The sequence below is a fragment of the Pararge aegeria genome, chromosome 2 (assembly GCF_905163445.1).
Source record: "Pararge aegeria chromosome 2, ilParAegt1.1, whole genome shotgun sequence".
In the NCBI taxonomy this organism is placed as follows: Eukaryota; Metazoa; Arthropoda; class Insecta; order Lepidoptera; family Nymphalidae; genus Pararge; species Pararge aegeria.
The window spans coordinates 7,839,414-7,856,347 of record NC_053181.1 but is presented as its reverse complement, the minus strand read 5'-3'; the positions used below and the strand labels follow the sequence as shown (position 1 = coordinate 7,856,347).

Here is a 16,934-nt window from a genome sequence, read left to right as displayed (position 1 = left end):
ATAATTATATTAAGGTTTACATGTATGATAAAAAGGCTTGGGTAAGAATTGCTCTAACTTCATAGCTCAACATTAACTCGACTGTGAGATGGTGATAACAAAAAAAAACCTGACTAAGTATGTTGTGCGCTCTTCTTAGACCAGGGCGCGGAACTCTCCTATGTTTAGTTTTAAGTTAACGAATGCAGTTATCACCATTACTAACATTAGTGTTAAATGTTAAGTCCCTGTGGTCTACATGATAAAACATTTTTGAATTTGAATTTGGTACCTACCGATAAAGCTACGCTTACTTTGGGGCTACATGGCGATGTGTGTATTGTCGTAGTATATTTATTTATTTATTGTACAAGTCCAGGCTATTATATAATTTTATGAAAATTAAGCTAAATTTGCTACTCCGCGAAACAGCCGTGAACTTTATTCGTAAGTAAGAAGGTATTTTCCTAAAATTGTGTCAAATGTTAGATAGGTATATCTAATCGCATCAGAGCAAAAAATTTAAATTTTTTTCGGACCAAATAATTATCTTGTGTCACAAACTAGGGGAGCCCGACTCCCAAAATATTTTGTGTCATAAATTTAGCTTTTATTACCGTAAAGCGCGTGCGATCTTCGTCTCGCAGAGATGCCCCATCGACATAATTTAACTTTTTCTTATTATCTTTTATGGTAAGTCTGCGTATTGCAGAGATAGCTTCTTTGCTTTACCTTTTAACTTATGAATTAACTATTTACGCACAATAAAATTGTCTTACAAATTATTTAATTATTTACGCATCAAAAGTGCCTACTTGAATAAAGATATTTTTGACTTAGACTCTATTTCGCGAGTATTTGGAGCTGAGAGTATGTAAATTACGAAACTAAGTATTTGTCTAAGAATTGAAGAACATTGAGCTAACCCAAATTACTAAAACCCAAAAGCTATTTGTGAGTTTGTTAAAAAGCAGAAGCTTTTTAAGAGGAGATTATATTATTTTATTGCAATATTTCTGAGATATTTGTTGCTCAATATGATTCGCTAGACCGTGACAAAAGTTTATCCACCGGAAAATATCGCGTCTCTCAATTGAAATTAGCTCAACAAGTCTCTAGACATTGTCGTTTGCTTTGTTGAAGTTGAATGATTGATTTCTTGAGGGTTATGAGCAGGTTTTATTTAACCTCAAAATCATAATAAAATATCAATAGTTAAGAGCATAATATAGGCGTATAATTTCTAATATGTAGAATTTCAATACTATTACTATTACGTACCTCTCTAGTATGTATCACTTAGCATAGCCCAAAATTGTTTAATATTGTGTTCTTTTATCTAAATATTTCAAGCACAGACTGAGGAAAAAGTGTTGGCACAGATTTCAGAAAACAATTTCCGCTAACATACGTTCCGTAACGATTTATTATCACAAAATATAAAATCTATCTAACTAATCCTAATCTTAGGTTTTTGACGTGACAACGTCTTATAATTCGATGGAGCCGGCTGCACGCAGGAAAAAACATGACGTATGCGGCGTTACCTCGCTCTGAGGCGGTCCATTCAAGGCTTGAAGTGCAAGCGAGAGAGCGGAACGAGCGACAAAGAGGCACAGTCGGCCTCCGCGTTCGACATCTGTCTCTCTCCTACTTGAGTGAGCGATGTGTCCGCGTGGACAGCTTCTATACAATAATACATTTACATGTTTTCGGCAAGGATGAAGAGCAGTGAAAAGTGAATGTGGTGTCAATTGTTTATAGCAACGATAATATCTATCAAACAAATAAAATTAAAATTTTCTTTTGAAAAATGCAACCATTCCATCATTCCACGTTCAACTATCGTCAGTATGCCGACTTTACAGACAACCAATTTTTTTTGTTAGGTTTAATTTTGCGTAATATTAAAAGCAATCCACCTAAGTTTATTTTATAATTTAAAGGAAATTAATAGTGGGTAGCTAAAAACAAAAGGGAAAAGAGGGTTCGAGTCAGCGCGGGCATCAAGAACGGTTGTGTGTCGTGGTGACGAAAAAGAAATGGGATTAAAAGATTGAATGGTGGATGCAAACAACGGAGTTTTATTGATCCAGAGGTTCTCCTTATAATATTATAAAAGCAAAAATGTGTTTGTTTGTTTATTTTTTTTTGTTTTTGCAACGGCCTGACTAACCACTTAACTTGATTTTTGGGAGTTAGTTAAAAAGACGGACAGTAATATAGGCCTCAGCTAGTTAAGATATTAATTGTTAAAGTTATCCAAGCCGCGTTGACGCAAAGTGTAGGGGCAAAGCTCTAATCTTTCTCTTCAATGATGAGGCCCTAAATACTCTGACGTTGAAGGTAAGGAAAGCTTAGAACATATTCAATTAAAACAAGAATTTCAAACACCCTCTATTTTGTTTACTATTTTCTTCTCGCAACCTATTTATTGGCTAAGGAATATTACTGGTAAATAAAACAAGTGGCCCAGTGACCGACGCCCGGGATATTAATCCTTCGACCCACACTTCGTCACTGTCCGGTCCTCCGATGCTTAACCGGGCTTAACAGACATGTTTGAATTTAAGGCTTTGGAAAATGCGGTCAGCGTCCCGACCAATTGGATCAATCCCGGACATCTGACCCAGGTTCATTACAGTTTAACCGTTACAATATTTCGTTCATTAAATAATATGGTACATTACGGGTTGTAATTTTCCTGTGAAATGCACGATATTTTTGAACTCTAGTAGCTGGTTGTTTAAAGAAAGTAAAGCCAAATCTGTTGTTTTAAATGGAAACGGTGATAGCTCGACTTCACTTTCGGAGGGGTCGAGTTCGAATCCCAGCTCTCACCTCCGACTTTTCGAAGTTATGCGCGTTTTAAGTAATTAAAAGATCACTTGCTTTAAAGGTGAAGGAATACATCGTAAGGAAACCTGCATGCCTGAGAGTTCTACATAACGTTCTCAAAAGTGTGTAGAGTCCACCAATCCCCACTGAACCAGCGTGGTGGACTACGGCCTTAACCCCTTCTCATTGTGGGAAGAGACCTGTAGTGGGCCGGTAAAGGGTTGATTATTTTTTAATTGTTTTATAAAATTTCTTCTATTTAAAATTTTTCGTCTAGACAATTATTATTAGTATATAATACAATATCCTCTCTCTCCTTGGAAAGAATGGGTATAACTCAAATCTTCTCAATTTAGCGACATAATAATATCAATGTCAATTATTGTTTTAATAACTACCATTCAGGATCTTGTTTTGTGACTCCATATTACTCAGTTGATCCAGTGCTCCCGTTAACCAGTTTGGACAGTTGGTTGATCATCGGCACGCAGTTTTAGTATGAAAATTGTTTTTTTTTCAACATCATTTAACAGTTAAATTGCTATTGAGGTATTTATTAGGAGATTATGTCCCGTCCTTGCCACTATATAGTCTTTTAACTCTTAAACTGCTCCTCTACGAGAAATTAGACATTCAGCCAAGCCTTAAAAATCAATAGTATCTAACAGAGGCAATGTCCACACTGCCATAACACCGCGGCGAATCTTTTGACAATATTCTCGCGGTACGAAAAAATGGACGCTCATTGCGCCTAAATAGGTTACTCATGTCATTGAAGTATAAGAAATACCAAAATAATCTATGTCCCTTTTAGTTTCTTTTAACTGAGTAATTTTTTGTGTCAGATATTGCTGCCAAACAATAATGGCGCCATTTGTTTTCTACTTCTTTCTTTACATTTCTTAAATCATTGTGGTGTACAAATAAAGAGTACAATTAAGTAGGTAGCAATAAAAATACGAGTATAACTTTTTATGCCCACTAAAACTTAAAGTAATCTTACTGACCGTTATCCCATTTTAAATTTTACCTCAATATCATGCACCTGTTCTTGGAAGAAAAGTACCAAAACTGAGGGAAAGAGTGAAATAATTCTGCCCATAAATTCAACTTTTATTGCCGTAGAGCGAGTGCGGTCGTCGGTTTAGATGCCACATCGACATAATTTAACTTTTTCTTATTATCTTTAATGCTGATGTCGTTCAACGCCGCGCCCAGAATATTACAGTGTAAGCGTTTTTGCTGTACAATGTCACAGTTCCGAGACTTCTGACTTTTTGAGTGTAATTTTCCTTCTTCAAACGTAGAGTAGACACTTAACTCCTATTTTTTTTAGGATCAATCCCAATTAAAAAGGTTTCTGGAATACATAAACAGTTTCTCTGATCGATTTCGTAAAAGTGGTCAAACTCCAGATATATTTTCCAACTACTTGGGAGAAGTTATAATGCACAAGTGGATGTGCTGATTTTCACAGTCCGATAGAACTCCAACAAGACCGGTCGCAGATCAGGTGTGGGACCAACTTAACGTGCTCTCCGATGCACGAGGTTGCAACGCCGCCAATTGCTAAACTCCTGACTGGTACTACAAAATTCTTGGTAGAAAGACCCAATCAATCACTGGCCCGACCCCGTAAAGTTGCGGGAAGAAGTTGATCAAAAGTTTTAAGGCAATTTCCTCGAAATATTTCTTGTTGAATACTGATATTTCCCAGAAAAACGTCGTTCAATAAACCGAGTATTTTAACCACACAAAACCGTTAAGTAGTTTTCAAAACAGTGCATTTTCAGAAACAAAGACTGTCATTCGATATCAGAAGGAGGTATTCACCTCTAATCCAAACAGCTACAGCCGTATCAGATTGATTTGAAGGATCAGACATTGCTAATACGTCTGATCCTGCTGGTAATTTAAGAACACCTCCTCGTTTTAACAAAAACACAGTATTAAATACTGTGTTTTTGTAGAGAAGGAGAACTTTCAATTTAAATATTGTGATTTGTAGTTGCGTTATAGGCGTTTTACGACCACGTGCCTCGGAAAACATTTTAAAGGATTAAGAAGTTGTTCCCGGTTATTGTCAGTAGTATGTATTTATTAAAAAATATTCTAAGATGTTTGTATTATCTTTTATAATAATAGAGGCATGTGCCATTAGTGGAATATTATTGGGCTTAGGATGAGAAGTATGATGAGAATGATTTGTAGTTTGAATCTGATGACATATTATTTATTAAAATCCATTTACCCCTTAAATGTAAAGAGGATGGAACCTTAACCTTATTTAATCATTAATCTAGGTAGATAAACTCTAATATCATTACGCACTGACTCAAACGAATAAAAAACTCTGCGTTCGTATAATAGTTAAAATACAATGTTGATGATCGATGCATAAGTAACGCATTTAAACGCGTTTACAAAATGGAGTCTTAAGTAATAAAAATATCCTCCCCGACGCAACAGTTAAAGTATTGTGAATACTTTTCTCTGGTCTGGTCTGGTGGGTGGCTTTAGCCGTGGCTAGTTACCACCCTATCGACAAAGACGTGCCGCTTGCCAATTTAGTGTTTCGGTGCGATGTCGCTTATAAACCGATTAGGGGTATGAATACCATACTCCCTAGCAGGTTAGCCCGCTACTATCTTAGACTGCATCATCACTTACCACCAGGTGAGATTGCGGTCAAGGCAAAGGCAAACTTTTAGTGGAATAAAAAAAAATCTTTAATGTCTATCTATCGTTTTGGTTTCTTTGTTCTGCTATCCTGGATTTACAGACAACTTAATACATTAACAAAAACAGCAATAAATATTAGCAATTGATGCCGATTCTAAACAAGAAGTCATTTTTCTTTAAATTCTTCAGAATACAACGAGTTGTTTAATGTTACTGTAATTATATGTTTCGGACAGGACCCGATGGAGAGTCATCATACTATATCACAAGGTTACTCGCCAGAGCAGTGATCCAATCCTTAGTCATGAGAGTACGACTAGAGAGAGACTTATATATTTGCATTTAAAACCCGTCTGTTCCTTCGAAATTTGTCCTGTATTTACACTGTTATCGTCCCACCCATGCCCGAAATATGTAACATACGCAGCGAACTTTAATCCAATAAAAAAAGTTTTTGACATAAAAAGAAAACAAAATGGGGTTAAACACTTCATCACGCCCGAGTTCGCTGAAGTATTTACATTAGTACCATAAATTTGTAAGAAGTGGGGAATACCGACACGCACCGCTCCCTTCCAACAGAATAATTAATGAGTCCACGAAATATTTTGAATGTCTAAACACCTCTTGCATTTGATGACGAGCAAAGTTGGTGAAAGTTTGCTGTTAACTCGATTATGAAATAAATACTCAAGATACAGGCAGGTAAATAATCACCACTGGCGGCACCTTATTCAGAGGTAGCCAGAATGCTATTCGATTTTAAGTTAAGATAAGAGAAAGGAAGTATCAATTTTTGTAAAGGGAACGATGGGGCTGACATTCTTATTGTTAAGAAAAGTCCCAAATAAATAAAGAATTAAAAAAAAAAAAGGAGCTTATATAGCTATAGAAAAGAAAACAGACAAAATTTTATTGCAACAAAACACAAAATATCTACTAGTAATTGACTATGGATAGAAGAAGAAGAAGAAGAAGAAGTGCCAAAGATTCAGTCAAAAACCAGAACTGCGTTTATATAATGCCATATCGCAATTTTAAATCTATTCCAATTTAAATCGTTAATTTGACTTGGGAACATAAATTCTCCCTTTTCGACTTTATTACATAGAACTAAAAAGTTTGTCATCTTCTTTTAGTACATTCAGCAAAAGGATACTGACAATAAGATACAGCAAGACAGTGAGCACCTATTTCCTTTATTCAGAGAAAATACGAGCTGCTACGAACGCTTGACCTATTTCATTTAATTTGACAACGCCGTCTGTTGCATCCGCTGATTAACTTCCTGTTTCGAATGAATTTCCCTTTGTCAATCAAATTATCTTTGTGTTTGTTTAAGTTTTACGGAGTATTACTTGAATGTTTAGTATTTTGAACTTGTCATTGGTCAACTATGCTTATCCAAGGCCCAAAGCTGTAACTAATTACGTGATCGATTTTGAAACAAGTTTCTTGCAAAAATTTGTCTGCTAAGACTTGACGTTTCAAAAGTGCTTAATTATACGAAAAAAAAAGCATATGCCCGACATTGTGACAGTAAATGCAGTTGAGAATAATGTGTATTTTTTTTTTGTAATTCTAACTAGTGTAGTATCAATTTCTTGAATGAATGTAGGGTATTTCTGAATTAGGTAGTGAATTCGATTTGTTACTTAAATATATTAAGATCAATAAGAATTTAACCGTCCGTGAATTTAAACAAGAACATTATGTTCAAGACGTTCGAATGGCCTGAAGATATTCGCCCCGTACTGTAGCCAACCAATGTTATCATTAACTTCTACTTTGCTAACTCGCTACTACTGCAATTGACAGTTTTAAACATTCAATTTGCCTTAATAAACTTGGTATGTACAAACTACTTGTTTGTAGATAGCAAATTAGTATCTTTGAATTCATTATTTAGGTATTCTATCAAATTAACACTTCACGTTAGTGTTCAACTTTAACTATATTCGTCACTATCGCTTCATCTAATATTCTAATATTTTCGCATTGCTGTGCACAGACTGAGTGACGTTGTCAGTGTCGAGAGAAAATAAGAGATTTAGCGCACCACGTTGAACTAATGCGGGTGGGCTATTTTAAAATGCACTGACCATGATATTGTAATTGTGGATTTTTAAAGATAAGATGAGTATGTATTATTTTACTTCTTCAAAAATTAAATATTTTGCAGAAATTGTTAATTTCACAACTATAACCTCATTAATAATCCTAAAAAAACAATTATTCAAGTGTTTTTAAGGCTATTGAATTTTTATTTTCACATTACAAAAAACCTAGATATGAAAGTTAAAACCCTGTCATTAATAAAAGCTTTCAAAACACTCCATAATGGCTGGCAATCGGAACGAGTGAAAAATACGTTTTGTGAATAGCTAGAGGGCTGATAGCGAAATTGATGCGTAATGTTATCAATACGGAACGAGACTAACTTTCATATTCATCAATCACGGAACCATTGAACTCGTCAGCAAATTCTAGCCAAACTCCAATAACTTCACCAAGAATTGATTTTATACAAGAAGTTGAGCATGGGAAATGTTTTGTTGTATATTCGCGTTATTATTGCGATCGTTGTTAATTTATATTGCCTTAAAATATCGTGATTGGATTTCAGAACGCTGCATGGGATACAATTACTATTTACTTTTTTTTTTGCAATTTCTGATGCATTCTAGGAGTTGTAGAGTTCATCATAAATTTTATTTTATTTTCTTATGACATTTCAAGGAAATACAAGCAGTGGCGTGCACTTCATACATGTATAAAAGCACTGCCTACCCCAAAATTTTTGTATAACTCATATATACTCATAGCGAAGGATCTTCCCATTTTCTGCCATCTTCCTTCTCTATACATACCCCAGTCAAAAAACCTGTGCACGCCAATGAATACAAGTGTGAAAAAGTTTATTTTTATAACAACCAAAATGCCTACTAATTTCTACAAAGGCTTCTTAAATATTTCTTTCCAGTTTTTTTTTAAATAACTAAGAAGTTACCTGGCTGTAACAGTAGGTAACTCTCACATCGAGAAAACTTTACTGAATCGTGTAATGCGAAAAGATAAAGAATAATAGAAGAAAGCGAAGCGAAAGATAAAGAATAGAATAAACTTTGTATGTAAGGTTCTATACTATTTTTATTTAGTTTTTGGTTCTATAATTTACTTGAAGCTTCAAGTTGGCAGCTTGACTATCAAAGTGCCTTGCTGGGACGTCGTTGCATAGTTCGCAATTAAGTATTACTTTTTGAGATTCATCATTGCGTGAATAAACATGTTTTTATTAAGTAAATATATAAATAAACATAATACAAAATACGCAAGTCGCCGTCATTTTTTTGAATTATGTACTTATAAAAATATGCATAAAATTAAGATAAGCACCAGGACACTGACAACATTTCAGTTCATCACACAAACAGTTTCCAGTAGTGGGAATCGAATCTTTGACTCAGAAAGCGCAGGGTTGCTGCCCACTGCGACTATCGGCCCTCAAATAAAGAACAAAACTAAAAGATATTGTACTAACCTACTTCGCAAGAATCATAATAAGTGTGTGTGATTACGATGAAAAGTTCTAGCAACATCGAGGAAGTGTAATCCAGATGTCTAATTTTCTAACTAATTATTAAATTTTTATTTTATTCTGTACAAAGAATTATACGTATCGCACAAAACGTTAATAGATTAGAACCGGTAATGATTTACCGCTTCATCGTATTACACAGTCCATTTAAAAGGGCGGAAGCGCCGTAATTAATCGAAACTCATTACCGTTGACTTCATTCTTTCCCGATTATCATTTGTTTTATCCTGAGAAGGGCCTGGAAAAATACATTACGCGAGGCTCTAGCATTTGTCTTCGTCGCCTTCGTAGCCGACGTTAATTAATATGGAATACCCTTTGGGTTTCCGGCTGTTTACCGTTACTTGATTTATGTCTCTATTTCTAATTTTTTAAATCTATTTAATTTTATTCTAAAATATTTTTTTTAATTATTTTTACTTTTAACGTGAAAGTGTGTTTGGAGGATCACACAGCAAAAAAGCAACGCTTTGACATAATTATTTTGCATAGGATAAATATATGTGTGGCATAAAATAACGGAAAAATATCTAGGATTTTTACGAAGGATGTTTTTGTAAAATACATACTTATATTATAAATAAGTAAGTGTATCTGTTTTTTTAATTCTTAATGATTTGTGTTTGGTTGTCTGTTACCTATGTTCTGCTTCATAACGGCGTCAATCTTTAAGAATAAGTCAAATATATAGCTTGCATTCTGGGGATGGATATAAGATGTTTATATCCTACTACCCGGGTAACGTTACTGGGCTAACTTATTTAGTGGAATAAAAAAAAAAAATCTTTTCTCAAATTCGAGTTACTATATCGATTCCTTTGCTAGGCTCAATTTATATGTTTTTTTTTTATTTGGTTTGTGCAATTACCCTGTTTTTATTACAATGAGCATTTAAGACTATGGAAATCTATCTCAGACTAAGAAATTGAGTATGCCCATAATCGGCCAGGACAGTTGAATAAACTGAAATAGGCGCATTGTCAGAACTGCATATTCAATTCACTGGAGTATATCCGTCCAGTGTGAATTTACTTGGAAGCTTTCATGCCTTTATGTCCAAGTACTTTGATAGCTCGTGTTCAATGAAATGTATTACCACTAAAATCAGTGAGATATGCAGATACTGGATACTAAATCTGTACTCGAATCTCTAGACTGCAATAATTACTCAAATTATTATAAACAGGACTGAAACACTCAAAATAATGAGAAAACATGTTTTATAATGGGAGATATTTTGTGTAGTTTTACCAGCTGACGCCATAGTAGGTTCGTCCGCAATGGGGAAATCATATTTGAAATACGTTTATAAATATTATTCTTTGAATATTGAGCATAACTTGATTTTATAAATTGGGTCCAATAAATGCTTCTGAATTTAGTACCTATTTATTTTCGTATAAAAGCTTTATAAAGCTTCTACCTCAGTTGGAGGTTTACATCACAGCAGACCTCTCACATATTGTATGTCGGTTCGATGCCTCTCACATATGTGGGTTCGATTCCCACAACTGGAAAATGTTTGTTTGATCAACATGAATGTTTTTCAGTGTCTGGGTGTTCTGTATATTATTAATTATGTGTATTTATGTATATTATTCATAAAAATATTCAGCAGTCATCTTAGTACTCATAACACAAGCTATGCTTACTTTGGGGTTAGATGGCGATGTGTGCATTTTCGTAGTATATTTATTTATATATTTATTATAATTATTGCCTTGTAATGATTAGAATGAATGTTCAACTACGGGTCAGGAGGTAATTGGTTTGACTCCGGAGTGGGTACTAAATTTGTTTTGAATATTTCTGCAAAAATAATCTGTCTACTCTACTGAAGTCTACTCCCGTACCTCGGAGGCTACTTACGTTAACGTTAAGTGATAATGCGATAATAATAATAGTTAAATTTAATTATTAATATATTTATTTTATATATTTGTTTTATAAAATATAAACACAAACTTAATTTAATATAATTTGACATAAGTATCAGATTGAAGTAGTGACTAATAAATTATAAACAATTTCTATATTTTATATCAACTTCAGTTGTATTCCAGCAATGGCTTAATGCAGGTAATTGATTAGAGTAAAAAAGCCCACCGTGGTCCATTCTCTGTAACCCTCTCTCCTATGAGAAACGTAACTAATAATTGTACACTGTTAAGTGATATTTTGCTTTATGATTGAGCAAACTTCCGAAAGCAGCTTACTTATTAATGGAGGGATAGAGAAAAATCGCTTAACGTCGTAACGTATCTACTTCCATAAATCACGCGCACATCGACCGTTACTATCGCACTTTAGCGAAATGTCACATTACACTGATCGTTTGCAGCGTCCCACACTTAAATCTTGGTATTTAAAAATGAATTAAGAAAGACTTCTATCTTAATTTTTTTTTAAATAATTCTATTATTGTAAAGTTTAGATCGCTGCTAGCGATCAGTCTAATGTTACATTACGTTAAAGTGCGATAATGACGGCCGCCAAGCCTCTGAATGATGGATGGAGCTAGATGGCACTTAGCGAATTTATTTCAAAAAGCCTTTTATTAAATTCTATTTAAAAAAAAAAAACTTAATTCTAAAGCAAAGCAACAATTAAGGTCCTAATTAACTGTTTATTTATACCCACAGCAATTCCCTGCGGTCAAAGTTTTAGTCTGAGACTAGTATTAAATAAATGTAGTCTATTTCATGGTAAGTTAAAGGTTACCCAAAGTTATGTCCAGTCTGTTATGTCAGTAGATAAATATTCTAATGAATAAGATCATTGCTGGAAGTGCTACCCAAACGCTTATAATATTTTACACCAAGTGAGCCTACTGTTTCGAAATGCTAATAATGATACTGTGTTGGATCTGCCAATGGTTGGCAATGTAGAATCTACCGAAAAATAGAATAGAATAGAATAGAAAAACTTTATTGCAACACAACAAAAAAAAGGAAAATACAAGGAAAACAGTAATAGGACTTAGTGCTAGGGTGCAAAGGCGGCCTTATCACTAAAAGTGATCTTTTAAAGGCAACCTGAGCGTACGAGGCCGATAAAAGAGTGGAAAATGGATGGTGCATAAAGTTACAAAAAAAAAACAAAAAAAAAAAAAGAAATGTAATATAAACTTACATGAACATACATACTACATTTACATATTAACTACACAAATACCAACATAAATTTATATATACTATGATAGATATATGTGATATATATTTATGCTATTATAAACTTACATATATTAAATATTAAAATTCTCTTTATATACTTTATATAGTATCTTGTTATTTTTCACATTTTAATTTGCACCGACTTAAAAATGTTGAACAAAATGTATGTCTTAATTGAGGCCACCAGAACCAGAGCGGCCCAAACCACAATTTGTGATATATTAGTTGACCACGGCAATGCTCCTTTTCAAACCCTTAAGTTCATAGCCAGAGTGGCTCAAAGGTAATTTCAGTAAACAATCATAGATGGCGTTAAAAAAATTGTTCTGGCATTTTGATTCTTAAATGAATATTAATAGAGCATAGTGGCCCAGATCACTTGAGTCACTATAGTATCTGCCGCCATTACGGCTCATGTGACATGGGCCACTCTGGTCTTTGGTACTTACGTGTAAACATTTTTGGTGTTGTGGGTACAAAACTGGTGTTTTTACGCAATAAGTGTGTATAGATTAGTTATTAATCTACGTGAACGTGCGGAAAGGTGTTGGCGGTACAGCAATAAGCTTAAGAGGTAAGAATACCTGTTATTAGTCAGATATTTTCTTGTTTTTTCGATGTCAATAAATTGTAACCTACAAATTAACTTAATTTTTACTATTTTTGTTTCGAACAGATCTAGCAGGAGCTACAATGATTGAAACTGAGAATGAAGCTGCTGAAAACATTGAGGATGACATACTAGGTAATTCTTAGTTTTAAATGTTGAGTTTTCGTTAGGTTATTATTTAATTTGTTACTGTATTTTCATTGACTATTTTTGTTTGGGCCAGACCCAGCAGAAGCTACAATGAGTGCAACTGAGAATGAAGCTACTGACAACATTGAAGGTGACTTACGTGGTAAGCTTACGTTTTTAGAGTTCCGTAATAAAACAATGTGGGATTTTTTTTTCGCGTATTAGACTATTGAAGGAGGCGTTCTTGGATAGATCTTTTGAAAAAAATTGAGGGTGCTTATGAGAAGTTTTAATGTTAAGTTTTCGTCATGTATGTAGGTTGTTACTTACTTTTCTGATTTTTATATATTTTAGCTATTAATTTACGCTATAATAATTAGTTAATAATTTTATTTTTGCAGATATATTTGGATTGAGTCCGGTGGAGCCCTATGAGGATTCGGGTTCTGAGTATGTCCCAGAACAACGTAGCAGGAGCTCATCGAGGAGTTTACAAGACATTCTTGGGGACTCGTCTACTGAAAACAATGAAGAGGGTCAGCCATCTTTTTCAACAAACAAAGATACAAGGAAGCGTATGCGCAAAGAAAGTTTATGGAAAAAGAATGTGAGAAAAAATAAACGAGCTAGAGGTGAGGCATACGTAAATACAAAAGGCGTTCTCATTCCTGCTAAACAAATAGATACAGGTCTTCAATGCACCTGTAATCAAAAATGCCATGACAAAATTGTACATGACAGACAAAAACAACTTTTTTCAAAGTTTTATGCCCTAGCAAATTTTGATTTGCAAAGTGCATACCTATATTCACTCATACATGTCGTGATAAAAGCAAGGTCTTATGTGAGAGTTAGAGATACCACATCGGATCGGGTAGCTGGAAACGTCACATCGAAGCCCAAGGAATTTTCTCGATTGTATCACTTACCAGAGGCGAATGGAAAACATATTCGTGTGTGTAAGTCATTTTTTAAGCAAGTTTTTAAAGTATCGGACGGACGCCTTACAAGGGTTCTGAAAAATAAGCCTCTTGGCGATCCCGCTCCCATTGATAAAAGAGGCCGGCACATTCCGTCGAATAAAACTCCAGAAACAAAAGTAAACGAAGTAAAGGATTTCATCAATACTTTTCCGAAATATGATTCTCACTACACAAGACACAAAAGTGAATCGAGACAGTACTTGCCTCCTCACTTAAATTTGTCAATAATGTACTCTGAATACAAAAGTAAGGTTGCAGGACCAGTTTCAAAATACATATTCGAAAAAATATTTAATGAAAATTTCAACCTCACATTTCATGCTCCAGTAACTGACTCATGTAAGCGATGTGACAATTTCAAAGTAAAAATTGACGCTTGCGATAACAACGAGCTTTCTAAAAAAAATGAGCTTACTATCGCCAAAGAACTTCATTTGCGAAAAGCAGAATCTGCGATGAAAAATTTAAAACTTGACATGCAAAATGCGAAGCAGGATAACGATACTACCGTTATAATCTTTGACTTAATGAAGACTCTCCCAACACCAGTAATTTCAACTGGTATTTGCTACTACAAGCGTCAGTTGTGGACCTACTGTTTAGGCATTCATAATGCTGGTACAGACGAAATGTTTATGTATGTCTGGGATGAATCGACAGCATCCAGGGGACCACAAGAAATAGGTTCATGCCTCCTAAAATTTATCAGAGAACATGTACACACAAAGAGGCTAATCATGTACTCTGACCAGTGTGGCGGGCAAAACCGCAACATAAAAGTTGCAGCGTTATGTATGCATATTGTTTCTAGTCCTCAATTTACAGTGGAAAATATAGACCACAAATTTACGGTCAGCGGACATTCTTTTTCATCTTGCGACCGGGCTTTTGGCTTGGTGGAAAAACAAAAGAAGTATTTCCCAGACATATACGTTCCCGAACATTGGAACAATGTGATATTAGCAGCAAGAAAAAAGAAACCTTTCAAAATTGTGGAAATGAAAGGAGATGACTTTATATCCACCAAAGCCTTGGAAACTAATATCACAAACAGGAAGATCGGCGTTGATCGAAGTAAAGTTGAATGGCTTAAAATACAGTGGCTTTTGTACAATAAAAGCCATCCATTCTCGATGTTCTTCAAATATTCCAACGAGCCAGAAGTTCTTTTCGCAGAGGTTAATTTCAGCAAGAGGTCATCCAAAGATACGTCAAACTTTGAACTCGAGATTTTATTTCCAGAGGGAAGAAAAATCAGCCATGAGAAAAAAAAAGACCTTCTATGCCTTTTGGAATATGTTCCACCTATCTATCACCCTTTCTATGAACAACTCAAAGTCTCCTCCAATGCGGGGAATGAACTAGATGGTGCAATTAGTGATTCTTCGACTGATTAACTGACTGGCTAATTTAATACTTTGTCATGTTATGCCTAAGATAGTCTTAAGTTGAAATAAAAACTATAATAAATTAATAATATATGAGTTTAAGATAAATCTAAAGTTTAATAAAAATTACACAGTAATAAAGGAGCTAGTTCTGAGTTTAATTTGTAGTATTTAAGTTGAAAAATGACAATTTGCATTTAAATTAATAAAAAAGGTGATAAGGTTCATACATATTGGCCTATTATTTATACACTGTTTATAAATATATTGTCAATGCTAAGTGCCATAGTGGCCTATCTGCAAAAAAAATTACAAATAACAAAAATACTGATTATTTTTACAGTTCATCTAAATTTTATCAATAACTAATATCATATTTTACAAATTTTGAATACAGTGTCTATGATTTTTTTTTTAATTACATCTACTTAAAATTTCACCTTAACTATTTTGGCACATATCCACATAATAGTAGCTTGTGTTTGGGTCACTCTGGTTCTGGTGGCCTCAATTTTAAGTTGCTTTACTAAGTCGGTTTTTTTGACGACATTTTTTTTCACTCTTTTTAGTGGGAAGATTTGAAATTATATCTAGCTTATAATAGACAAATGTCAACTGCTCATAACCTTCTACAAAATATTTTTCTTATTCCGAAGCCAGGGGTCCATTAGGTTGAGGAGTTCTCCCAGCACTTTCCCGTGACGAGTATAAATTGTGTAAATCTATTATGTATAATCGAAACGCAGTCATGTAAAATTTATTGTTGTATAGTTTCGGTGACCATCCTTGGTCTTCATCATCAGTTTCACGTGAACAAACGTTCTAAAGAATATGCTCAGTTACATTAAAAATACTCAAATCGTTATAGGTTTGTCTATAACATTTGAAGAGTCTCCTTTTTATTATTGATCAATGAGTTCCTCCAATAAATCTTCACCTAATTAAACTGGGACCACCTCTGAGGTATAACATACCAAACAAAAAGAGAATTATTAATATCCGTGTATAATGTGCGGAGTAATCGCGTAATAAATATACCAAAAAAAAAACATTGAGAACCTCCTCCTTTTTTTAAGTTGGTTGAAAATATAATCTGACGATAATTTTACGTAATTTTCCAAATGAATAAGTATATTGCCAACCATTATATGCCTGCAAATCTCAGCATAACCAACTTAGCCTTACTAATAAAGGACCTTTAAAGCAATGGTTCATCCAGTTATAAATTCATATCCTTGTTATGTAGACGACTGCAAACTTTAAACTGCAGCTAGATCGTGTTTTAGACGGGCACACCCTTTGAATGGTCCCGAAGACATTTGCTTCTTAGTCTACCAGCGTTACTTCCAACTTTCTCCTACTTTACCAACTCGAATAGTGGAATTGGCAGTTTAAAATACTGGATGCAATTCAGTTCATCTCTAGTGCTATTATTAAGACGTACACACGAAAAAGTTTTCATTCATGGTTTTAAGAGTAAATAACATTGAAGCTTAACTTGTTCATTGCGTAAATGACTCTGGAGGCCTCAGTAATAATTTTGGAAACCTTTAA

The 16,934-nt window shown here is 34.2% G+C and overlaps 1 protein-coding gene across 2 annotated transcripts; it reads left to right on the top strand.

The window, feature by feature from the left end:
- Positions 1-12,440: 12,440 nt before the first annotated feature.
- On the top strand, positions 12,441-15,887 carry LOC120631479. Of its 2 annotated transcripts, XM_039901091.1 has the most exons (3): positions 12,441-13,015; positions 13,104-13,172; positions 13,411-15,887. In XM_039901091.1, exons 1-3 carry the CDS (start codon positions 12,964-12,966, stop codon positions 15,387-15,389), a joined length of 2,100 nt encoding a protein of 699 aa, XP_039757025.1. In that variant the 5' UTR covers positions 12,441-12,963; the 3' UTR covers positions 15,390-15,887. The 2 variants fall into 2 exon arrangements, with proteins under 2 accessions (XP_039757025.1, XP_039757033.1); XM_039901099.1 differs by lacking the exon at positions 13,104-13,172.
- Positions 15,888-16,934: the final 1,047 nt, after the last annotated feature.

Coding starts and splice junctions, on each gene's coding strand:
- LOC120631479 (XM_039901091.1), top strand. CDS start 12,964: ATGATTGAAACTGAGAATGAAGCTGCTGAAAACATTGAGGATGACATA. Junction 13,016..13,103: donor CATTGAGGATGACATACTAG/GTAATTCTTAGT, acceptor TGTTTGGGCCAG/ACCCAGCAGAAGCTACAATG. Junction 13,173..13,410: donor CATTGAAGGTGACTTACGTG/GTAAGCTTACGT, acceptor TTATTTTTGCAG/ATATATTTGGATTGAGTCCG.